At 33.2% G+C, this 25,210-nt stretch overlaps 3 protein-coding genes across 5 annotated transcripts; 2 read left to right on the top strand and 1 right to left on the bottom strand.

Moving 5' to 3' along the window:
- Positions 1-3,926: 3,926 nt before the first annotated feature.
- LOC107008895 (cation/calcium exchanger 1-like) lies at positions 3,927-5,853 on the top strand. The gene has a single exon (XM_015208103.2). It carries the CDS (start codon positions 3,978-3,980, stop codon positions 5,682-5,684), a length of 1,707 nt encoding a protein of 568 aa, XP_015063589.1. The 5' UTR covers positions 3,927-3,977; the 3' UTR covers positions 5,685-5,853.
- A 2,243-nt stretch (positions 5,854-8,096) lies between these two features.
- Positions 8,097-18,370, top strand: LOC107011370 (G-box-binding factor 1-like). Of its 3 annotated transcripts, none has more exons than XM_015210840.2 (12): positions 8,097-8,248; positions 11,241-11,386; positions 11,522-11,566; positions 11,678-11,764; positions 11,891-11,980; positions 12,097-12,257; positions 12,386-12,440; positions 12,554-12,602; positions 12,678-12,853; positions 14,314-14,391; positions 17,442-17,567; positions 17,850-18,370. In XM_015210840.2, the coding sequence occupies exons 2-12, from the start codon at positions 11,330-11,332 to the stop codon at positions 17,949-17,951; spliced, it is 1,026 nt and encodes a 341-aa protein (XP_015066326.1). In that variant the 5' UTR covers positions 8,097-8,248; positions 11,241-11,329; the 3' UTR covers positions 17,952-18,370. The 3 variants fall into 3 exon arrangements, with proteins under 3 accessions (XP_015066326.1, XP_015066328.1, XP_015066327.1); XM_015210842.2 differs by having other exon boundaries at positions 12,708-12,853; positions 17,850-18,315; XM_015210841.2 differs by lacking the exon at positions 8,097-8,248 and adding an exon at positions 8,299-10,234 and having other exon boundaries at positions 17,850-18,315.
- A 1,944-nt stretch (positions 18,371-20,314) lies between these two features.
- LOC107011749 (zinc finger protein ENHYDROUS-like) lies at positions 20,315-23,885 on the bottom strand. The gene is made up of 4 exons (XM_015211365.2): positions 23,246-23,885; positions 22,698-23,094; positions 22,356-22,621; positions 20,315-21,707 (listed from the first exon to the last, which is right to left on the bottom strand). Exons 1-4 carry the CDS (start codon positions 23,352-23,354, stop codon positions 20,509-20,511), a joined length of 1,971 nt encoding a protein of 656 aa, XP_015066851.1. The 5' UTR covers positions 23,355-23,885; the 3' UTR covers positions 20,315-20,508.
- Positions 23,886-25,210: the final 1,325 nt, after the last annotated feature.

Genomic DNA, 25,210 nt, shown 5'->3' with positions numbered 1-25,210 from the left:
CAGTGGTGAAAATGGCAACTGTGAGGTCTGTTGTTTCTATTGCAGCTGCAAATCATTGGACATTACATCAGATATATAATGCTTTTTTACAAGGAGATTCGTATAAAGAAGTATATATGACACCCCCTGATGGTCTTTATAGAAAAGTTGGCAGTGATCAAGCATGTAGATTGTTGAAATCCCTCTATGGTCTTAAACAAGCTTCAAAACAGTGGAACATTTAACTAACCACTACCTTGATTGATTCAGGCTTCATACAGAGCAATAAAAACTATTCTTTGTTTACTAAGAGGAAGGAAAACAAATTGATAGTTGTATTAGTTTATGTAGATGATTTACTGATAACAGGAAGTGATTCCAATATGATTCATGAAACTAAGACAGCATTGCATCATGCATTCAAGATTAAAGATTTAGGAGAACTAAGGTACTTCCTTGGGTTGGAGTTTGCTAGAAGTGAAACTGGGATACTCATACATCAAAGGAAGTACACTTTGGAGTTATTAGATGATATGGGGATATCAGGTGCTAAGCCAGTGTCAACACCTATGGAACTGAATCTAAAACTCACCTCTACAGAGTATGATGATCACATAAATTCTACACATGTTGATACACTTCTTGAGGATCCTACAAGTTATCAATGATTGATTGGAAGGCTATTGTATCTCACAACCACTAGACCAGACATATCATTTGCAGTTCAGTGTCTAAGTCAATTTATGCATGCACCAAAAGCTTCACATATGAATTCAGCACTCAGATTGGTCAGATATTTGAAGACAGAACCAGGTTTGGGAATTCTAATGTCATCAACTGGAGGAAATAATTTACAGGTGTTTTGTGATGCTGATTGGGGTTCATGTATCACTAGCAGAAAGTCAATCACTGATACTCAATCAAATATGGAGAATCTCTTATTTCATGGAAGTCGAAAAAGCAGGTTACAGTCTCCAGAAGTTCAGCTAAGGCTGAGTACAGAGCCATGGCCTCAACTGTTTCAGAGGTTGTTTGGACTGTTGGTTTGTTTCAGGAATTAGGGGTTGCTATTTCTCCACCAGTACTTGTTTATCCAGACAGTACTTCTGCATTACAAATTGCAGTCAATCCTGTGTTTCATGAAAGAACGAAACACATAGATATTGATTGTCACTTTATCAGAGAAAAGATTCAAGATGGACTGCTTATCACTGCCTATCTACTATCCTCAGAACAGCCTGCGGATATCCTTACTAAAGCACTTGGGAAAGGCCCTCACACGTATCTAATGCCCAAGCTAGGGATGAAGAACATCTTAATAGCTCCTAGCTTGAAGGGGGGGGGGGGGGTAAANAACTTATTAGGTTGGGTTAATATTCCATTAATATTAATACATGAAGATGTGGAGTATGGATATTACTAACATATATAATGGTGGGAATCATGAACATTTGATCCCTTAAATAATACTCTCTCAAAATTTTTGAATTATACGATCTTAAATTAAAAATATATATAATTATTTAAAATCCTCTAATCTTAATTTATACGTACAATACTGAAATTTAGAGAATATACTAAATATAAAAAGAGATTCATATTTTTTAAAATAAAGGTAAAAAAACACTTAAATTGAGACAAAAATAATGATATATATAATAATAATTTGATACGATTAAAATGAAACTTAAATTTAAATCAAACATTAAAAACACATCAGCGAAAAATGTTCAGCAAATTTTTTGCACGTTAAAAGGAAAAATGGCAGAATGGTCCTCCCCCCACCAAACACCTCTTTCCTTAGATATCTGTATTTCAAAATATATCTAAATTTAATAAATTTTATATATCCTTATATTCAGTATCAATTTCATGCTTCGTGCATCAAAATTTATTCCATTTGTGTATATCTGATATCAAATATTTAGTGCAATAATATAATCTAGTACGAAAACATACATTAATACATCAAGTATATGTATATAAATATACATGTATCTAGTATCAAAATGTACTAATATATTCACTAATTGCCTCAACATGTTATCACCAATCGAGCAGAGATGTAGCCAGAATTAGGAGTTTTAAATTTTAAAATGAAAGAAATTTTTGTTGATAGTGGTGTTCGAACCCACAATAAATGTGTGAAACATATCTTCACCATCCTTCCATACCACTGAGCTGTCAATTAATTTTGTTACGGATTTACAAATTAGTATACATATGTATTTATCCAATTTTCATATATAAATACAGACTCTACAAAAAAGATAGTGGGTTCATTCGAATCCATAAACCTCCACCTAACTATATCTCTGCCACCGAGCAGAAAGAAAAGAGATAAAGAGTGAAAGGAGAGAAGAGAGAGATTATGCAATTATTTTAAAGTAGGGTTTTAAAAAGATTATTAAGGCATGATAAGAATGTATGTCTAACTAGATAAGTTTCTTTGAATAAACCAAAAAGGGATCTTCTAAAATCATAAACACATAGAGTATAGTATGAAGTAGTAGTATAGTTTTAACTCTTCTTTGAATTATACATGTTATTTGGTACAACGAAGTTTCCTTTCTACTTAAGAGTGGGAATTGTTGTCTTATTATCGAAACTTCCAACTAAAAACTCTTTTTGTTTGGCTAATTGTTTAAGAGTGGCAACACATTAACAAAATGTTTGTGAGATGATAAAACACTCACTTTTCTTATTGTAAGTAATAGAATTACTATTTCGAAGGTCAATTAATTTTTGTCTTCTATCTGTAATTTTTTTAAAAAAAAACACACATAATATATAATATATAAACGTATTTTTTAATTTAATTAGAATTGAATGAAGCTAACTTAAGTAGTAATATATATTCTTTTAATCATGATTAAGGCATGTGATTATTAAAAAAAATTGTACCATTGATTTTTAAATAAGACACACATCATACATTTTAGCATACAGTTTATAAAAGGGAGGATAAATTAGTAAAAATTTGAATCCCTAAACCAAAAAAAAAATAAAAAAAAAACTTAATTTATCCATACTATTAATTATAATCACTTCTCAAAATATTAAATTTATTATATTCAAAAAGTTATTCATTCTATTTGTTGTTTCTAAAAAAAAGGTATATCAAGGTCAATACTTAACAACTAAAAATAGACATAGGTGGTATATATTAGAGGAAACAATTAAACAAATATCTTGACATGAAAATCTAGTTTAGGCTCTTAGAGCAAATCCAATATATAAAATAAAACCTAATCAATTGGTGCACAAGATATTATTTTCCATTTAAGACAATCTTTTTAGGAGAAAAGGGTAGACAGTCTAATAATTAGATAGTAAAAGAACTAATAAATCTTTAAAGAAATAATAATAAAGTCCTAGGGTTTTATGTAAGTTTAAGGACTAAAGAAAAGAAAAAATAAAATGAATACAAGGTGTTTCCAAAAATTATTTTTAGGAAAAAAAACTAATTTAAAATGATTTACACTTTACAGTAAAGTAATTAAAATGTAAAAAGAAATGATGTCACGCACCTCTATTTGAGGTATACTTGTTGCCAATAGCCCAATATGTACAGGAACCGTTTGATCATCAAAATTATTCATTTTTTTAAATTACTTATAGAGAGATTTAACGACGATAATGTTATGTGATTATTTATTTTATGATAATTTTCTTTTAAAGCAGAATGATCGTATGATTCAGATAAATTAATCAAGTTGAGGTGATTTTATTACTTATTAGAAATTAAAGACATGAATCATAATTCATATTTATTTTTCTACAAAAACAAAAAATATTATTTGCAAAAACTATAACCAAATATAACTTCATCTTCAACTCCAACTTCATAACTTGTAAGAAAATATTTAATTTACTAAATTATATTTTCAAAACTTAGTTTAGTTAAAAGTTGATACTTATATAAATAGGTCATCAAGGCCATTTGAATCCCTTATACATTTAGCTCTCTCTTCTTTTCTCTCTTCCCATTCATAATAATGACTTTTTTCCCATTCCATTTCAAGCCAAAATCATATCTTTCTATATTCCTCAACACCTCTTTCCTTTTTCTACTCATATTTTACACTCTTACTTCCAATGTTACTTTTAACCATTCTCAAATTAGACACATCCATTTATCAAACACTATCAATAATGATTGTTCCAACTTACATAATTTTAGTGATGCACAATCAAAATGTACCTACATAAAAGAAAACATCAATTCTTGTTCTACAAAAGGGTATTTGAATTATCTTCAATTTTTCTATTGCACCTTAGGTACGTTACCAAAATTAGGGTACGTTACCCTAGTTGTATGGCTTATTTTGTTATTTTATTTATTAGGTAATACCGCGGCGGAGTACTTTTGTCCTTGTGCTGAAAGTTTATCTAAAGTCATGAATCTTTCCCCAGCTATAGCTGGAACAACTCTTCTCCCTCTAGGAAATGGAGCTAACGATGTTTTTTCGAGTATCATATCGTTTACTCGATCTAGTAATAGTGGCAGTGTGGGACTTAATAGTGTGTTAGGTGGTGCATTTTTCATTTCTTGTTTTGTTGTGGGAGTTATAAGTATGTTAGTGTGTATGACTAAGTCCCAACTTGGTGTAACGATTGATAAATCGAGTTTTATTAGGGATGTGTTGTTTATTATTTTTACATTATCATGTCTTGTTGGTGTTATTATTGTTGGGAGAGTTAGTGTGTGGATAGCAATTTGTTTCACCTCCATTTATGTTGTGTACATTTGGGTGGTATGTGTTATGCATTTTCTTGTTAGAAATGTGAATTTACATGACAAAGAAGATGATGGATTTGATCGCGATGTTGAGGTACCATTGTTAGGTTGTATTGATGAGGAGGATTGTGAGAAAAAAACCATACAAATGAGTTCTAGTACTCCTATAGACGCGGCCTCATCATCTTGTTGCAAATTCTTGCATCGTTTTCTTGGTGTTCTAGAACTGCCCCTGTACTTGCCAAGAAGGCTAACCATTCCTGTTGTTGATGAGGGACGTTGGTCCAAGCCAATGGCGGTGATTTCAGCAACACTGGCACCAATTCTAGCCGCGTTTGTTTCAAGTCTTACAGGAGAAGTCATAGTTTATTCCAACACAAACATCGTCATTTTGATGATATCAGTTTTTGTTGGACTTATGTTAGGGAATGTGGCATATTTTTCTACACAAAACTCTAGTCCTCCGAAGAAATGTTTGTGGATTTGGCTTCTTGGAGGATTTGTTATGAGTACTACATGGACATATATACTTGCACAAGAATTGGTATCTTTGTTAGTGTCATTTGGATATATTCTTGGTATAAGCCCTTCAATTTTAGGACTAACTGTCCTAGCTTGGGGAAACTCAACTGGTGATCTAATATCAAATGTTGCTTTGGCATTAAATGGTGGAAAAGATGGTGTGCAAATGGCATTATCAGCTTGTTATGCTGGTCCATTATTTAACACTTTGATTGGTTTAGGTGTTTCACTTGTGCTTGCTTCATGGTGGGAGTATCCAACTTCTTTTGTACTTCCAAAAGATCCTTTTCTCTTTGAAACTTTGGGATTTCTAATACTTGGCTTACTATGGGCTCTTGTTGTTTTGCCTAAGAGAAATATGCAACCTGATTACTCACTTGGTGTTGGACTTTTGGCTATCTACTTTTGCTTCTTGTTTCTAAGGTTTGCCAAAGGTTTTTAATATGGAGTTTTTACAAGTGTATTGTGTTTGGTTTAAAGAGACATTATATGTATATAGTTTTCATATTGTCAAAAGACAAGGATGTTTATATGTAGTGTATACATGGATTGTATAATAAACAACAATATTTAATTGGTTGACACATCATTAAAATGCTTCAAGAACAGAAGTTCATTGGGGTTGCTTATATAGAGGATAAAAAAATCAAGTCCATTGGCTTATTCCTCCTCGCAAGCTAAAAATATTGATATATGATATCACTTGCTTATCTTTAAAGGTTGCACTTGTCAATATCGAGCCGTTCGACTCTTTGTAAATATCACAATAGAAAAAATTTATCTGCATCAAGTGTTTATATCAATTCAATGCAATTTTTATTATTATAAAATATAATGAAATAAAATAATTATAATTTTAAACACATGACATGCATGTATTGACTTGATAGTAAGCCACTACATATATATATATATATATATATATATATTGATTATTCACATAGGCATTTATATTTGTATATACATGTTAAAAGATCGTTAATTTTGTCTATCTAGTTATAACTCCACAGAGACTATGTACTATATTAACGTGATACTCGATTCAACACAAATAACCACTCATTCGTAAGCTCAATCACACTCGAATCACTCTTCATCATATTCTCTATGTATTCTTATCAGATTATCTTAGTATGCTCTTTGCTTAGTTATATACTAGGAAACATAACAAATTCAATATAAATTATAAATGCACATGATAAAACATAAGTGATAAAGAACAGTATCAACAATTCACAACTTATTCATTCAAATATAATCATTTTCACAAATAACAATTACAAGATATGTCTAAAGACTAACCAACATGTTTTTTTAGGCTCACATCATATACAAGGAACTAATTAAAGTCTCAACTCCAAGTAAATTAATATTTACTTCAATTGAAGAACTTGAACCACACAAGCTAATATGTAAGAATTTTTTTTTTCTTTCAAAACTCAAAATGTTCAAAGTGTAAAACAACAAATATATGAGCATTTAATCACCTACTCTTCAAATAAATGTCTAGACATTCAATCCCACTTAATTCTACCATTTATCAAGATCTATTCATTATATAAAGTTATTTCATCATGCAATAGATTTTTAATGATCACAATGGTTTAATTCGTGAATTTTCTACTCCATTAACTTTTTTAGAGTAATTTCTATGTCGAAGAAACTATTTTTTTTGAAATTATTAAATTAAATAAACATTTAAAATCAATTTTATCCTAAGAAACATAAATAATCAATTTAGAACCAAAATACATGCTAATTACACCAATATTCACAAAATTCCAATTTATAATTTTACCATTAAGATCACCTCCTTCGATTCTAGAATAAAATTGAATTACTCGATCGAAGGATCAACGGAGAAAACTTACCTCAAAGAAGAAAATAGCCCTAGTACTTGAAAATTTGCCTACGAGGGTTTCTAGTGCAAATATTTTTTAGTTATTAGAAAATTTTTGAGAAAACTGACTTACATTTTATCTGCGCCATCCTCTATAATAATTTCATTATTTAGTCTATCTTCGCTACGACCGTCTGACCGCAGCGAAGTCCTATTGCCTATAACTCAATCTCACTATAATTGTAGCTCGAAACAAAAATAAAGCACATAGATATTAAAAATTTAAGGATGTAACTAATAACAAAAAATAAAAGTTTAAGGACTAAAGTGTTACCTAACTCAAAACATGAAGGACCATAAGGGTAATTATGGGAGTATAAAGTTGGATGGGCGGTGGGGTAATTAAATTAAGTTATCCACCTTGTTGTTTAAATTGTTGCCTTGTCATTTCTATCCACTTCCTTTTTGCCAGCTGGATTCCTCTTTCAACCTCACGTGTCAACTTCTATGGGTCCTCCCGGCCCGGCCCGGTCAAAAAATATATTTTTAGAATTGATGAAATTATCATATGGATTTTTATTTTTTGGGATTAGTTATTAATATGATTGAAGATAAAGACAATGATTTGTAGTAGTGACATTTTTATCGTAAGTACATTTGTTAAATAATTGCTCATTCATATGCATACATCTTCAAAATTTAGATTTTCACTGAGATTTACAATTATAATCAGGTTAGAAATAAGTTATTCTGATATAAGTTATTCCATCATATAAATAAAATAATTAACTCCATTCTATGGTATAATAATTTAGGTCTGCTTAATACCTTTAATCAAACAAATAATAAAACTGTCTTGCATCTGATCTATGAGATTTTCACCAGCTTAAATAAAACTAAAAAAATTATAATTAAAAGTCAATATATTAATAAAAACATGAGATGATCGAGTCAATACACAATCCGATAACCATTTGGAGAAATAAATGGTGAAATTGTCCTAACCGTTGGATCTTTGGTGATAAAAGATGGGGGAAGTTGGCTTTTTTTTTGCTAGTTAGATTTAAGGAGAGGCAAAGAAAGAAGAAGAAACCAAAAGAAAAATAAAAGAATTGTTTGTGTGTCTATCCGAGTTGGACTCTCGTTGTTCCACCTCACACACACAGGTTTTCCTCTTTTCTTTTTGGCTTCCTTATTTCTCATATCAGTTTACCCACATATAAACTACTGAAATTTATAGTTCATACTATTTTTTTGGATTTACACAATTTGATTCTCTTTAATTTTACTCAACGTCGTCTCTCTGTATTTCTGTTCTAATTTAAGCTTCATGATTGAAATTCATGTGTAATTGAACTATTTGGGGTTGGGGGTGGAGGGTTTAAGGGAACTTTTCATAACTTCCTTTCGGTTTAGATTCAGACAAGTTTATATTTGATCGTAATTTTCTTTTAAAGATTTTGTTGATATTCACTTAGTTTTCAAATATATTAAAAGGATTTCATGTCCAAATTATATGGTTTAGATATGGAAAAGCGAAAACTGTCGTATAAATTGAGACAGAGAGAGACAGAGAGACAGTAATTACTTAAGAGTGAACATTCAATAATAATAGTGATTTTAAGGAAGAACACATAATTAGTTTAGAGTAAATATTCAATTATCATAACATGTCTTGAATTTCAAGTTACTTGTGATGTTTACCAATTGTAATCATTTAGGTAACCTAGTATAGTTATTTTGACAGTGTCATTATTATTTATACAAGATGAACTCCTTTGTTTGTGCTTTGACTTTGAGGTATTATTCATTTGTTAACAAAAGAAACTTCAAATTTTCTATGAGTGAAATTATTCAATCTCAAATTGTTGTAACTCGAGTTTGCCGTGTGAGGTATTTCCTCTGTTTGTTAGGGAGTAGTCAAGAGAGACTAGATTGGAATCAGTTTTATAGGTGAAGAGAGTGTCTTTAGTTGGAAATTAAGAAGGATTTTTAAGCATTTAACACATCATATGATGGATCATAACCAAGTTTATGATTCTCATTGGAAGCAATATTGTTTACTGGGAAAATGACACAGTTGAATTTGTAATGAGGTCAAGGACACGCATCTTGAATTAACTCGTTAAGTTTGGCTATTATCAGTTAAATATGTTTGCTAAGAATTAAGTGGAAGTTGTAAGGAAAGTAAAATTGAGTCGTATGAAGCAATAGAGCCTCGATGAGATGGGTTTGCACTGGATCCTGGTGAGGTTAGAGTGTTCCTGATATTAAATCTGTTTATGTATAGTAATGCTTGAGAGCTTGGACTTAGGAGAATTTGAAAGCTTGGAGCATACAATTACGTTAAAACTGCTATTTATAGGTAAAAAAGGTAAGACATCATCCAATAGAAAAGCTCCACTCGAGCACTAAAGTACTATGCCCAATAGCCGATTCCACGTGGAAATACCGTTGGCTGTGCCAACTATTATCCCTCTGCAGCTGGATAATGTACAAACATATCTGGTGTATCTGTCCTTTTTCCAAGTCATCGTGACACGAGTTCCCGTTTTCTTTTCCAATGGTGCTCATTTTATGGTCTCGGTAACAAGTCGAGGTTTGAGCTTCACCAAACACATCTCTAGACCAACCATTCCATTAAAAAGCCTTCGTGAACATCATTTTTACATCGCACGTGTTCGCTCCTCGTCCTGCGACGTGCACAAGCTATTCTTTTACCCAATACAAATATGTGTCGTGGTTAAATTATCAGGCATTAGGATCAGTTCAGTGTACCAAACTGGAAAATTTTGGTGACATATGGAGCCAAAGGCGGATTTACCGATATGGTTACAGGTTCGGCATGGCCCAGTAACTTTAACCCAGACCTTGTATTTGTGCTAAAAAGAATATAATTGATATGTTATCTGTCCATAATTCACAAGCATAAAAGGGTGTGTTAAAAAGTGAGAATCTAAGAAAGTATACAAGACGCATTAATCATGAGATCTTCTTCTCATATGCTTATTGTTAAGTTGCATTAATAATTAAAACGCTAATGCGCTATCAGTAGCCTTCGACAGCAGACTCCATTACAAAGCATTGACGGCTCAAAATTTCATGGGTGCACTCTATACTCCCCCTTTAAAGTTGCGGTCTGTGATTTGGACGTAATATTCATTCTCGTTATCTAGTTTTGATTATTATTGTTATCATCATTATTAAACTTATTTCAACATTGAATCATGTTATTTAGCAGAAAATTCATTCAATCTTCTTTCATGATACTGAACGCGTGTATGGAAACTGATATTGTCCTGCCATTTTACTTTGTCATGTTCAGTTATGCATATTTTCATATATTAGACTAGAATAAACATCTTTTTTTTTTGAGTAAGAAGTTAACTGTTCTACTTTTTTTAGTGGACAGTGTGTTGCCGATGCTTGTGGGTTAGTAATTTTAAATTCTCCCTGAGCTGAAAACGTGTTGTTATTGCCTTGATTTGAAATCCAATATTTACTTGCAAGAACAAGAAAATAATTGATGAATCGTTGGTTGTAAGAAACGAAATACTATGGTTAGAGTGGCTTTTTATTTTATATAAATAAATGGGAGAAAGTTCAAAATCCCAATCTGAAATTTGTTTCTGACTCGAGCAGTTAGCAGAAATGTTCTTTCTACTTTTGTTTCTTGATGTAGAGGATACTTGGAAATGCTGCAAATATATACATCTAGTTTTGTCCCTTTCCGCTGTCAATGTTATGTGCTGGATCAACTTTTATTTTTTGCTGTGGTTAGTGAGCCTGTGTTGCTAGACTATAATTGCCTCCTTGATATATATGTATATACACACTCGCACACGCACACGCGCATCTAGTATTGTCCTTTTTCAGTCTCCTTGAAGGTTCTATTTTACCTTTTTGTGGTTTATAATCTTTGGTATATACAACAGAGAGGAATATATGACCAGCTTCTTTCATAGGTGGCAAGAAAAAGTCCTCGCCGCAACTTTATATTGAATATAATTTGTAAAACGTTAATTTCCATTCATGACATAACGATGGTTGTGTAGTCTTAAAACTGTTTACTCATTCCATATGACAATATCTGGAGTAATATATACAAATGAAACAAAAGATTTCTAACTTCTATTCCCATAATTTCTCCTACTTCAGGTACATCTAGCTTTTAAATGAGTACTTGATCTTCTGAACTCTGAAGTAATCAAACAAACGTTGACACTTGACTATTGATTCGACACCTAATGGGAGCTGGGGAAGAGAGCACCCCTGCAAAGCCTTCGAAAGTTACTTCGACTCAGGTCATTTTCCATTTATTTATTTTTCCATACGTCTACACGCAATAAGTGCTTATATAAGGTTTTAGTGTTACTCTCTTTTAAACTCTCTGTTTTGTGGCTCGCTATTCACGAGTTCTCCGTTTGTTTGATTTTCAGGAAACACAAGCAACACCTTCATATCCTGATTGGTCTTCTATGCAGGTTGGTAATGAATTTTATTGTGATTAATCATTGTCAGGTTCTACGTATCAATATTCTTCATAATATAAGATGATGAATGTTTTAATATTAAGCACTAACTTTCCTGTTTAGGCTTATTATGGTGCTGGAGCTACACCTCCCTTCTTTCCCTCAACTGTTGCTTCTCCCACTCCCCACCCGTACATGTGGGGAGGCCAGGTGATTAGTTTTGCATTCACTAATTAACGTACTCCTTTTTTGCAGCACATCGCAACTTTTTTACCATATGAAGTATAAAGCTGAGAACATTTTAATGTACTAACTCTTTATTGCTTGATGTTTCAGCATCCGCTTATGCCTCCTTATGGAGCCCCAGTCCCATATCCTGCTTTATATCCTCCTGCTGGAGTTTATGCTCATCCTAATATGCCTATGGTAATTAATCCTTTTGGTTACTATCAATTTGGAAGCTGATGAAAGAGAGTCACCTGCGTATAAATAAATTTCTTTAAAAGCCTCTATTTACTAATTTATTTATGCCCTTTTGGCAGACTCCAAACACACTGCAGGCAAATCCAGAATCAGATAGTAAGGCACCAGATGGTAAGGACCAGAATACAAGCAAAAAATTGAAGGGATGTTCAGGTGGCAAGGCAGGAGAAAGTGGGAAAGCGGCCTCAGGTTCTGGAAATGATGGTGGTGCCACAAGAAGGTATTTTGATGTGGATTTGGTGTTAAAATTTGTATCTAGACTCCTATTTTAATCTTACTTTCGATCAAATTGATCAATTTTTGGATGTGGTCTTTTGTGCATCTGACTTACTATATTCTCTTGAATAGTGCTGAAAGCGGAAGTGAAGGTTCATCAGACGAAAATGATGAAAATGATAACCATGTATGCTTTCTGATTAACTCAAGAATGTCATAGCTTACTTAAGTATATTGCTGTTGTGTCGGTTCCCTATCAATTGCTAGCTAAGACTGACTTTTCTTGTTTTATCATTATAGGAATTTTCTGCTGACAAAAATAGAAGCTTTGATCTAATGCTTGCTAATGGTAACTTGTTTCACTTGTCTGCTTCTTGATTATGCCTTATTCGTTTTATTTAATTGGTCTGTAATTTTCAATTAGGAGCCAATGCTCAGACCAATACTGCAACAGGGAATCCAGTCGCTATGCCCGCACCTAATCTGAATATTGGGATGGATTTGTGGAACGCACCGTCTGGCGGTCCCGGAATGATCAAAATGCGATCAAATCAATCTGGTGTCTCGCCAGCTCCTGGGATGGGACGTGAATGGATTCAGGTAGTTTTGTTTTCTGCCGTTTATTGAATTTTATGAAACAAATGAATGCAGAATTGATCATGCTACTTTGTGTGCTCTGGTGATACTGCCAATTTCTTGTCATAATTATTCCTCTAACCATCTGTGGAGTAAAAAGCACAAAATGTACTTACTCTTCTTCGTGCCAGATGGTCATTAGGGATATTTGAAGATTGTGTTCAATAAGACTCATTGTTTCTGGTGTATCTTGACATTCAGAATTCATGTTCACTGAACAAAATGTTAAATTGTGAGAAAATGTGACATGTGTTGATAATAAGGAAATACATGACGAACCTATTTATAGGCATCTTACATGTAACCACCGAGACTATTTAACAAAACTGATGGTTCAGGAAACTAAGATATTGCAACTGAGATAGAGAAAGAACCAAACCGTGAACGAGATATGAAGAGGAGCTTAGGTTTGGGTTTTTATTCTTCTGGTGTTTTGGTTGGTCCTGAAATAGTTGATGGCTAGTTAACTGATCAAAAGTGCTTTCAGCAGTTATACTAGTGAAACATACACTAGTATTCTTCCGAAGAACTTTCAATGAAACAATCAGTTCTTTATGTGGAAAATTTCCTGTTTGTAGGATCAAATTTGCCTAAATATATGCTCTTAAATTGGAAAAAAGGGCAGCCCAGTGCACTAAAGCTCATGCTATGCGTGGGTCCAGTAAAGGGCCAAACCACAAGGGTTTATTGTACAGTGCCTTACCCCACATTTCAACAAGAGATTGTTTCCACGGCTTAAACCCGTAACATCCTGGTCGACAACAACTTTACCATTTACTCTAAGGCTCCCCTTCATGCTCTTAAATTAAAATTAAAAAAAAAACTATAACCTGAATAAGGCTTAAGGCTTGAAATTTTGTCGCATGAAACTGAACTTGGTTTCAAATTCCTTACGTCAATAATTCTTTAGTATGGTTCCATATTTTCGAAGCTATATATCTTTGTGTCTTTACCCTTTGGGGTGGCCCAGTGGTTTGGGCTTGGGACCCCCATGTTGGAAGTCTCAAGTTGGAAATCCATTGCCAACAAAAGTAAGGGATTTGCCTTTTGGGTTGAGCTCGTCGCACAGGACTTGCTTAGTGTGGGTTACTCTCTTGTGTGGTTTGTGAGCTATTGCATAGGAGCGGGGTTTTACTCTATGTGCATCCAAAGGATAGCGGTTGCGACCTTGTCATAAAAAAATAAAAATATCTTCGTGTCTTTACGTTATGCTAGATTGAGATTCAGAGCTATTTGATGTAAAGTAAACTTTTTTGGAATCTAAAGGAATTTCTACACATTTTAAAATGTGATCATTGTTGTTGTTATTGTTCTTTGTTTCTCAATATGTATATTATATACTGTCAATAATGAGATTGTACCCTTACAAAAATCATCACTGTATTTCTTTTTGTTGATAAGTACTTTACAACCCTTCTTAATAGGATGAACGTGAACTTAAAAGGCAAAAGAGAAAGCAGTCTAATAGAGAATCAGCTCGGAGGTCAAGATTGCGCAAGCAGGTATGAGTTACTTCTTACAGATACTGTTTCTCTTCCATGTATAGAAACTGATGGGTCTAACTTACATAGAAAATAATTGATGGTTGTGCATCTAAGTTAAACCTTAGAAGATCACTCTGTTATACACAATCATAGAGCACTACATCGTGCTCTGTAAAATTGTAGCATCATTGTTTTTTAACTTACCGTAACCTCGCGCATGAAGTTCTCCCCAGCTAATGTCAATGTAGCTGAAGGGAGTTGGTGTATAACATATATATGTACCCATCTCTTTGCATGTCTGTAATTTCTTCTTTGAACTCGGGACTTACGACTCACCAAAGGAGCAACTGTACAACTTCTGAAAGATTATCCAAAATAATGTTACCAATGAAATTACACATGTAGAATAATTTTCAACTAATTTGATAATTACATTAAGAGTCGTAGTAATACCAAAAGTGAAACATTACAAAGTCAAATAGGTGATGACTACCTATTTTAAGAACATAAAAAAAACAGTGTCATGACTTTATAACTAGCCAAGAGACTGTTTACACTTTCTATAGCAGCTATCAGTACTTAATCAATACACGAAAAAACCAGTAATGGAAACTGTATAAAGTATAACTTCAGGAGGTTGACAAAATCTAGCATTAATTCCAGCAGTTTTGCATAAACTGGCCTGAAGACATGGCATTAATCGCGAGCAATGTAATGTGCCACCTTTTGAACTCTCTCCCTGAATATGAATGTGGACTGCAATTTCTCTGAATACCCTCTCTGCTTGGAACATGGCCTTCTGGAATTGAATCCCATTTCAGCGGCGGGCGTACTCTTTTTCTTTTTAATTAATAGTAAATTCATGTCATTGTCTCGTCATCCTTGTTGGAACAAGAAACTCTCTTTTATGGGAGGGGAAGGTCATATTTAGGAAAACTTGACCAGAATTCCTCCACCACAGATAGACTGATCTAAAGAATCGAGACTTGATTCGATATTTATAGTTGCTTTGAATCATCATATCATTTCATGTATCATATTCATTCATTACGAAAATAACAGTATAAAGCTGAGTTACTATAATATCGTGGAACTTGATTTACTTCAAATATATTTTGTACAAAAATGTAAATGCACATTCTAATTTTTTTTTTAAAAATCAGTTAGAAGAAGGCATATGTAACAGTACCCTTTCATTCACCATTAAAAAATGGCATCCTAATAAATGTTAAGAATAACTCCCATGAATGTGATTAATTGTCAAGATTTTTATAACAAGTTCAATGTACACCTTTTCTTCTATTATCTCTAACTTTTGCTCATTTATCTCTATAACCTTTTGATATTATTTCTATCACTTTATAACCTGCACAATTTTTGATCATTTCACTATCCCTTACCTATATTATTTTTTATCTTGAAAAAACGACTTGGTAACATTATTATTCTGTGTGAGGAAGAAGTTCAGTGGTCATCCAGATTGTACTCAGTTTGGCATTAGAAATTTGGTCAGATCAAATATTTTAAATGGTAATGTTACTATTGCAAGTTTCCATCAGATTTTTCCTTGATATATGAATCGAAATACCTGCATATGAGAAAGCCTTTGATCATATGTGATGTTGCATTTCCCTTTTTATGCTTAGCAATAATTACTTTACAATCATCGCTCTTTTTATTTTTTACTTTTTTAATGTTTATGTATTTGAGTCGAAGAAAGTTTCATATGATTGTTGTGCATTTGGGTTGGTCATGTTGTTATTCAATTATATGCTTTAAAATTAGTTTTTATTTTTGTGCATTTAGTTGATTTTCCAGGGTAAATATTTTATTGTATGCATATATTTATATATGTTCCAATGCGCATTTATCTTTAAATTAAAGTATTATATGTCTCTAAAATAACATCAAGTTTGTATGATTTATTAGCCTCAACAGGTAACCCTTCATACAAAGTGAGATTTGTAATTTTGAAAATAAGGTAGTTTTTCAACAGGTAAAAGTGAATTGATAATGTGAAATGATTTTGCACCATGTGTTAAACTCATTTGTAATTATCAAGCGCGCACACACACACATAGGTTGAGTACATAGAACAACCCCTTAACTTGACAAACTTGGTTCCAAATTGAAGAAAAGATGACACAACTGCATATAACTAAACATAGCAATTTGAGGGAGGAACTCACCTATTGCTGCTGTGTCTAGAAATAGAAGTTCCCAAAAGGAAAACGAAACAAAGGAGAACGAGTTGGTAGCACCAATGAATGATGTTAATAGCATATACATATAATATATGAGTTTCACTGTGCTGCATCATTTTTTGGTATCAGATCTCGAGTTTCTGCTTCATAGCTATTGTAAGTTCTCTTGGCCTCAAGTTCCATATAAATCACCCAGCCTAACTAAGTAGGCATTTGGACAAATATTTGGTGGTTGAAGTTGAAACATAAAGAGTATTTGAAGCTGAAGTTGAAAAAGAGTATTTCAAAGTAGAGTTTTAAGTATTCTTACCCAACTTCCAAACAAAAAATAAATAAATTTTGTGTCAAATACCATTAACACCCTGAATCATTAGTTTTGGCGGGCAAATATGTGATTGGTGTTAATACACTGTGAGTAACTAGCCTTCCAGCTAAAAGGAGAAAAACGGTTCTCTGAAGTGTGATAGTTGGATACTATTTTCTTCATGCCAATCTCATCCGGATTCAATCATATAGGGATGGAAGGTGTACTCAAAATGAAGGACTTGTTTTGTTTTTGCAAACATTTTTTGGAAAGAACAGCTGATCATTGTCATTGTGGACTGTAGTTTGTCCAACAGATGATGGTGGATGACTCGCCTTACCGGTTGACTAAATTATAAGCCATTGGAAGTCTGTTCTTTCCCTCTGATGTGCAATCGAATAGCTGGCCAGGAGAGAGAGAATGGGATCTGAACTGTAAATCTGATTTAAAATTGGTCTGATAAAATACTGTGAACGGACAACATTGATAGGTCCATCTCGAGATTACCTGGAATGTGAAGTTTTTTGATAGTCATGTTGTTTTATGATTATCTTCTGCAGGCTGAGTGTGAAGAGCTACAACATAAGGTAGAGACATTGAGCAATGAGAATCATGGACTCAAAGAGGAGTTGCGAAAGGTCTCTGAGGAATGTGAGAAGCTTACCTCGGAGAATAATTCAATAAAGGTAAAAACTACTTGAGCATCTCTTCCCTTCTCCCGACTGTATTCGTGTATGGTTATCTCATTTGCCCTCACTTCTAAGTAAATTCTACAGTATCTATCCTTTATCCTTCTTAGCGTGGGTTTTTAGTTTTTTATCTTGTACTTGCACTCGATTGTTGATCAATATTTATAAAAACTGGTACTGCTGGTGTTTCTTTTTCTCTTTATGTTGTTCTTTAATCCGTCTAAGCAATACGAGAAAGATGGAAATACTGACTCCTACTGGGACCTGATTCTGAAACAGGATGAGTTGACGAGGTTGTATGGGCCAGAGGCTGTGTCCAAGCTAGAGAGTAATGCCAACGCCATGCGTCTTCAGTCCAATGTTGAGGAAGCTAAGAGTTGAGGACAAGCCATGACAGAGTAACTTATTTTGGTTAAAATGCTCACATATCTCTTACTGCCCGTGAGAAATCTATAGCTTTTACCGTGCGTTAGAAGTAGAAACCTCTGCTTTTCTACTAATTTATGCCCTTTTTAACCCTTTTGAGTGAAATTTATAACATTAATTCTTGGATTTTTAGCCCAGGTTTGAATCTTAATCTATGACAACATTGTAAAAGTAACTGACTAGCTTGATCTTAGACCATTTAGTTTTCTGGTGGCTTGGATTGTATTCTATCTTGCTTAGTTTGTTATGTTTTCAAAAGTTGGGAAATATATTGCATCCAAAATATCTCCTTATTGGCCAGTGCTGCCAATTGTACTGAGGATTTTATGGATTTCTTTTTTGGAAGACAAGGAATGAGTGGAAACTATTGTTGATATTGTCTGTCATAGTCTGAGTTCTTTCAACGAGACTTTCTTAGCTTGTCAAATTCTCTCTCCTTCACCAGTAAAGTATCTTATAAGTAATATCTCCCGAGTATGTTCTATTTTTCAGAACCCTTAAAGATGAAGATTGACTATAGTCCCTTATAGTACCATCCTTGAAGCTCCCTCGGAGTGAGTTTTTTTGCGGGATTTAGAAATTTCTGTCTTTTACTTTTCTCAATTAAACATCATTGCGATGGAGTTTGATTGAAATATCTACCAATATTTTGAGGGGAAGATCACCTCTTTTTACAAAATTAAGTAGCCAACAACATCGCTTGGTTAGACTATGGATGTTAATATTTGTTAAACAATGAAAAAGAAGCAAGTCGGCTCGCATGTGATGAACGTGTTGAAGATATAATTAAGTAAATAAAAGTGTGTTATACCTCTAACAACTCTAAGTTTTCCGATAAAATGATCAAACACTCCAACATAAATACAATTTAAATCTCATTACAATACAATTATTTATTTGTGAAAGCCCTATTAACTGAAGTTAATGTTGGAATTTCTCCTAAAATGTAACATATATTGACCAAGCATAAGCTTGATCCTCATCAAAATTCAAAATAATGAATCTGTTTTTCCATAATTTAGTTATAATCAGATAATAATAGTTTTGATTGGGGTTTTAGACAGCCGGTAAGCAAATATAAATTTTAAAAAAGGTCAGGAGTAGGAACCTGAGTATTCTAAAATTCGAACTCACGATTTATACATCAAATAAAAATAACTTTACTGTTGCTTCAAAACTCCAGACATAACCGAATAAATAGTTAAGGGGGATGATTTTAACACTTAGGGCCCGTTTGGCCATAAATTTTGCAAGTAAAACTTGGGGAAAAACTTGGCAAATTTTGTTTTTTTTATTATTTAGCAAATTTTTTTGGCAAATTTTTCAAATTCCCAAATACTAGAAAAAACTAGTATTTGGGCCAAACGCTAGCTTAGAATGCACAAAAAAGAATCCCAACTTTATTAAGCCATGTGATTGCTACCAAAACAAGAATATAAACGACAAGAATACAGAATAAACTTAGATGAAAATTAAGATATTAATTCAAATAAAATCTTTTAGAAAATAGTATAGAAACATTGCATCAGATACTTTCCTTTTTTAATGTCAAAGCTAAAAGAAACCACATTCTCTTCATCCTTTCTATCTTATGTCCATCTACTTTCTTTACTCAATTCATATTCCCAATTCACTCAACCGACTATTAGATTCTTTTTACTAACATTTTTAGTCTCGTGTTAAATAGGTCCACTAAAAAAAAAAGGAATAAAAAAAATTTAACACTTGAGACTGTTGGCTAAATTTATTGGTGTTTGATGATTCACTCATATCTTTGGATTCTTAATGCCATGAAGCACTCTTCTAGTTCTAGGTACCTAATTTAATATTCCTTCCGTTCTAATATGTTCCTTCATTTTGATTAGACATGAAATTCAATAAACTTTAGTTAATCTTATTATCTTAAATATGCTTCGTAAAAAATTAGAAAGCATAACTGCGTCATTTAACTTGATCTTATTTGACATCTATACCCTTCAACTTTGGGTATGCATAAGTATTTAAACTTGTATAGATAGAATTGAATGAATGGACACATACATCCTACTCGGTATCCTAGTTGCACTTCACATTCTAGTGACATTCTACATGTCTATTTGTTCTACTTTATACAAATTTAAATGACTGATTGTACACCCGCAAAATCAATGAACATAAATATTAACTAAGACCAAATTAAAAGACACAGATTGTGTTACATCCGAGTTAGAACCAAAAAAAAATTACTACTAAAAAAGGGTAAAAGGACATTTTAACAAAAACGAATTTTAGAAAATAAACAAATATGTTTCAGATGGAGGGAATAAAACATATTTTAACCTTAAGGAAACTATAACTTTTTACACTTGAATTAAATAAATATAGTTGCTTCCTTTAGAATAAAGAGCAGAAAAGTTTTTATACATAAGAGTAGGAGTTTCTTCTATATTACAACAACAAAGACAGTTTTCTTCCTACCTAATGGGCTTTGCCAAATTGTCAACTAAAGCTTCATGGTCCTTCACATTTGGTATCATGAATTTCTTCCAAACTCCTTCCCACAAAATTCTCCACTGTCAAACGGTCTTGCTGCCGCAGCCACATCTAGATTACCGCCCATTGATGTTATTAGAGCGGATAATCCAGGTGTTGAGCCTCCACCAGCTGCCATTCCCAATCCAAGAAGGTCAAGAGTAGGATGTTTGGGACCGAAAACAGAGGGAGTTCCCAGCATTAGTTCCTTTAGACCAGAGCCATCGTCACATGGCAATCCAAGGCCAAGGCCTGCAGCCAACGTTGCACCATCAGTGTCAATTTGTCTCCCATTCCACTCGTGTTGCCCACTAGACGATGAAGAAGAAGATAAAATCCCAAGACCCCTCAACAATGATGAGTTTGTCGCTGTTGCACCCATCTGAGCAGCCTTCTGCAGTAATGCTGTTGCAGACATGGATGGTTGTGGTGCTGCAGCATACTGCATTCTTTCTTGCCCGGTTGATCCAAAGACTGATGAACCATGATTCATTGCAAGGCAGAGAGATATTGGTTCCATAGATGATGGTGGTTCTATATCAGGTGGTGGTGCAGGAGCCACGGACTGAAACCAATCAGTAAATTGAGGTGCTTGAGACGGCAAACTTCCTGAAGCTGTTGATGAAGCAAATAAGCTTGCAAAAGTGCTGTTGCTGCTTGAGTTACTACTGCTGCTACAGATTCCAGTCAAGCTTGTAAAAATGCTGCTGCCGCTGGTACTTCTGTTACTGCTCAAGCTACTGCTGTTGCTATATATTCCAGTTGAACTTGAAAAAATGCTGCTGCCGCTACAGATTCCAGTTGAACTTGGAAATATGCTGCTGCTACAGATCCCAGTTGAACTTGAAAATATGCTGCTGCTTTGGGTACTTCCATTACTGCTTGAGCTCCTACTATTGCTACATATTCCAGACAAGCTTGGGAAAACGCTGATGCTGCCAGTGCTTCCATTACTGCTCGAGCTCCTAGTGCTGCTACAGATTCCAGTCAAGCTTGAAAAAATGCTGCTGCTACTGGTACTTCCATTACTGCTTGAGCTCCAACTGCTGCTGCAGATTCCAGTCAAGCTTGTAAAACAGTTGCTGTTGGTACATCCGGTGCATGAGCTACTACTGCAGATTCCAGACAACCTTGATTTTGCTGTTGTTTCTTCTATATCATGTTTAGTAATAGTTCCATTGGAATTTGTGTGTGGACTCTCTGCCAAATTGTAACAATTATAGTAAGACAGAAAGAAGCAACTCATATAAACAAGCAGGGAAAGTTAAGCTTTTGATATAAAAAATTAGTAGAGAAATAGAGAATCAAGATATGGTATCCTTTGTGACGACACATGTTAGACTTCTTTAAGTTGTGCTACGTTTCCTTTACTTAACCCAAAGTTCTTCCAATTGGAAATGTTACTGTTCTATTTCTTTTTTTTTGTTTGACCTTTTTATGCCTATATTACATACTTCTGTTTCTACAATTTGAACTTTGTTCAGATAAAGGATCAGTTAGACGTTTGGACATGAGTAGGTCGAGATATGAAAAAAAGTAGTATTTGCAGTTGAGGTTGAAAAGAGCATATTGAAATTGAAGTGTTTGGACAAGAAAACAAGTTGAATTTTAGTGAGTGAAAACTTGAAAAGGACTCCAAAATGAAATAGTGGCCCAGACTGATAAGCAAACACTTATTTAAAATAGTCTAATGAGGAATATAGATGACAAGAATCAATTGATGACAAAAGTTCTTGATAAAATATCATGAAAGAACAAAGTCTCTTGTCTGTTCTCAACAAACACACATATCAGATAAACTACAAATCCAGACTATCAAACTAGTTAAAAATTGACTTCAAAATGTACCTGGATGCTGGATAGGAGAATCAGAAGACACTACAGCAGTTGACGGAGAACCAGGAGGTGGTAGAGGCTCCGGGGCAGCTGGTGAAGGAACGGCTGGCGGCTCTGAGGACGGTGGGGGCGTACGAGGTGTTTGTGGTGTCGATGAAACATCAACTTGAACTTTAAGGTCCTCCTCAGCAATAGGAGTTGTAACTGCATTCTGTGCTTTCTCAGTATCTTTTGCTAAAACATCACAAAATGCCCTGTGTGTGATAAAGCTATCCCTCCTATATATTATTAAAACAAAGATATCAGCTTTAGAAGAAAGAGTTATTAGCAATTAAAAGGGCATCAAGAATGGACCTTGAAAACATAGTCCCACAATCACATTTGTACTCTTTAGTTCCACAAATCTTCAAATGAGCCTTCAAATCAGACTGAACTGCATACTTTTTCGAGCACTTATCACACTTCCACTTCTTCTCACCGTGTTTCCTACAGAAATGCTTCTTGATCCCAGTCAAATCGCCTAATGCCCGTGAAGGATCATGGTGAACACACGTAGTTTCGGGGCAAACATACACTCTCTTCCTCACCTCATTGCTTGATCTCTGCCTTAGCTTCCAAGGTAGATTGTGACCCCTTCTATGAAGCTGCAAATTCTGGTCCCTCTGAAACCCTTTATTGCAAATTTCACACACAAATCTGTTCGTTGCCAATAGAGTTTTCGGTGACAAAGCTACCACTTCCGCATTAGGATCTAAATCAAAGGATAACATAAAAGCCCCAAAATTTAATTTTCAGCTGAAATAGAAATCTAGGTTCTTCAACAAAAATGGATTTAAATAACTAAACCCTAACTGATTTGAAAGCTCGTATTCATTAGAAATTGCAAATTAAAATTAATTTACCTGGCATTCCAGGTAGATTCCGTTTTTTCTTTGCTGCTTCTTTACAAGGAGCTGCCTGATCACCAGAGGACAATACACTCACTTCACCAGAGCCCACGCAATCATTCATGGCGGATGAAATAGAATTCTTCTAGGGTTTATGTAGTGCCTAAAATGTAAAAAATCTACACCATTTCTACTTAACAAACTTTCTACTCGCTTCTTTTAGCAAATCTACCATTCAATATTGCTTCTTCTTCTTTCTGTACCCAACTAGTGTATCTGAACACAAGCTCAGACTAGCTAATTAGCAAACACCCATAACACAAAACCAGCTCAAAGCTAAGTAGATAGGCAAAACCCAGATACCAAAATTGGCAAGAAATCACTCACCGGCGAAAAAAAAACTCAAATTAATGCAAATGGGATTCGCTATCCACTCAAAATAGTGAGTTCCGAGTAAGATTTCGGCTACAATACTCAAATCTTCACTTGTATTACAACAATAAGAGAAATAGGGTCGAAACTCCAGATCGGAAAAAGGTGAAAATGGGGGGATTTTGGGTGGTCGGCGGCAAGGAAACTAGAGAGAGAAAGGAGAAAAATTGAGTGAGAAAAGTCTTGTATGATACTAGTGTTTTCACTCTTTTTAACTTTTCAGAACATGTGGACATTTTAAGAAATAATAATATTTTTTTTTGCAAAGTGTTTTCGTGTCCTATTTTATGCCATGATATTTGGCTAAGGACTCTTTAAAAACACTACTAGCATTATCTTATTCATAAAAAAAAATTAAATATATTAAAATATATATGTAAGTTAATAAATAATTATTAATTAAATTGTGTTCATTATTTGTGTTGAAACGTTATAGAAATAATGAAAACATTATCTCTGGATTGTGATTTACTTTACAATATCAATCATATCTTATACTTTATTAGTTATTAAGATAATAAGAGGTTAGAAATTCTATGAAAAGTACTTGATTATAAATAGTTGTAGAAAATTCATTATTTAATGTGTGTCAATGATATTGTCTTTAAGAATATATGATCTGATGACGTATTTTTATGATTCAGTAAGTTCTTTTAGTATAAAAATTAATAAGAAAATCTAATAAAATATATGTGTATATCAAATTAAAGTTATCTTAAATTCACATTACGAAAATAATATTGATATAGTAATTATTTTATCGTGATGTATATATTAGTTGATTGTTTAAAATAATAGACAAGTAAAATAAAAGAATTGTACCAACTTATATTAGTTACTTTCATTTCTAGTCAATTTCAGAAAAAATGACACCTTTGTTAAGTAATAATTTAATCTTTAAATTATTTATTTTATTCATAATAAAATGATTTACAGCTACATAAATATCTATTATTTTTAAACCAAAAATTTACTTTTAACTAAAGATTATTCCCTTTGTCTGGAATTGTTTGTCATGTTACACTTTTCGAAAGTCAATTTGACTAATTTTTAAAGTTAAATTAGATCACATTAATTTGATATTTTAAACAAAAAAACTAGATATTCTAAAACTATACAAAAAATATTATAAATTATATTTTTTTGTATATTAATATGATAAAAAATATATGTTAAAATATTAATCAAATTTTTATAATTTAATCTTTAAAATAAAAATTATGACAAATAATACCGAATACGGAGAGTAGCTACTAAACTACTTTTAGTAAAGTGATGAAAGTGGGGCTAGAAACAGGAATGGTCAATTTGCTAAATTAGGAGAAAGTTACTGAGAGTGAAAATACAATAAAGGAAGGAAGGTAATTACTAATAAAAGTGAAAAGTGAAGTTACTTTTGACTATTTAAAGGCTTTTAGGGTAGTTGTATAATTGCCACGTGTTGTGCATTATTTGAATGTTCTTATACTAAACTTATATTAATGATCTTTAGATCATTATTAGCTAACTATGGTGTAAGCAAGTGGGAATTAAAGGATAAATTTATAT

The sequence above is a fragment of the Solanum pennellii genome, chromosome 2, assembly GCF_001406875.1.
Source record: "Solanum pennellii chromosome 2, SPENNV200".
In the NCBI taxonomy this organism is placed as follows: Eukaryota; Viridiplantae; Streptophyta; class Magnoliopsida; order Solanales; family Solanaceae; genus Solanum; species Solanum pennellii.
Note: the sequence above shows the minus strand (reverse complement) of the source record. Positions and strands in the feature narration are given on the sequence as shown.

Excerpts from the sequence above, each read along its gene's own strand:
- LOC107011749 (XM_015211365.2), bottom strand. The coding sequence starts at position 23,354 with ATGAATGATTGCGTGGGCTCTGGTGAAGTGAGTGTATTGTCCTCTGGT. Across the intron at positions 22,622-22,697 it reads TGTGGGACTATGTTTTCAAG|GAGGGATAGCTTTATCACAC; the intron begins GTCCATTCTTGA and ends AATAATATATAG. Across the intron at positions 21,708-22,355 it reads TTCTCCTATCCAGCATCCAG|AGAGTCCACACACAAATTCC; the intron begins GTACATTTTGAA and ends ACAATTTGGCAG.
- LOC107011370 (XM_015210840.2), top strand. The coding sequence starts at position 11,330 with ATGGGAGCTGGGGAAGAGAGCACCCCTGCAAAGCCTTCGAAAGTTACT. Across the intron at positions 12,854-14,313 it reads TGGGACGTGAATGGATTCAG|GATGAACGTGAACTTAAAAG; the intron begins GTAGTTTTGTTT and ends CCTTCTTAATAG. Across the intron at positions 17,568-17,849 it reads CGGAGAATAATTCAATAAAG|GATGAGTTGACGAGGTTGTA; the intron begins GTAAAAACTACT and ends ATTCTGAAACAG.
- LOC107008895 (XM_015208103.2), top strand. The coding sequence starts at position 3,978 with ATGACTTTTTTCCCATTCCATTTCAAGCCAAAATCATATCTTTCTATA.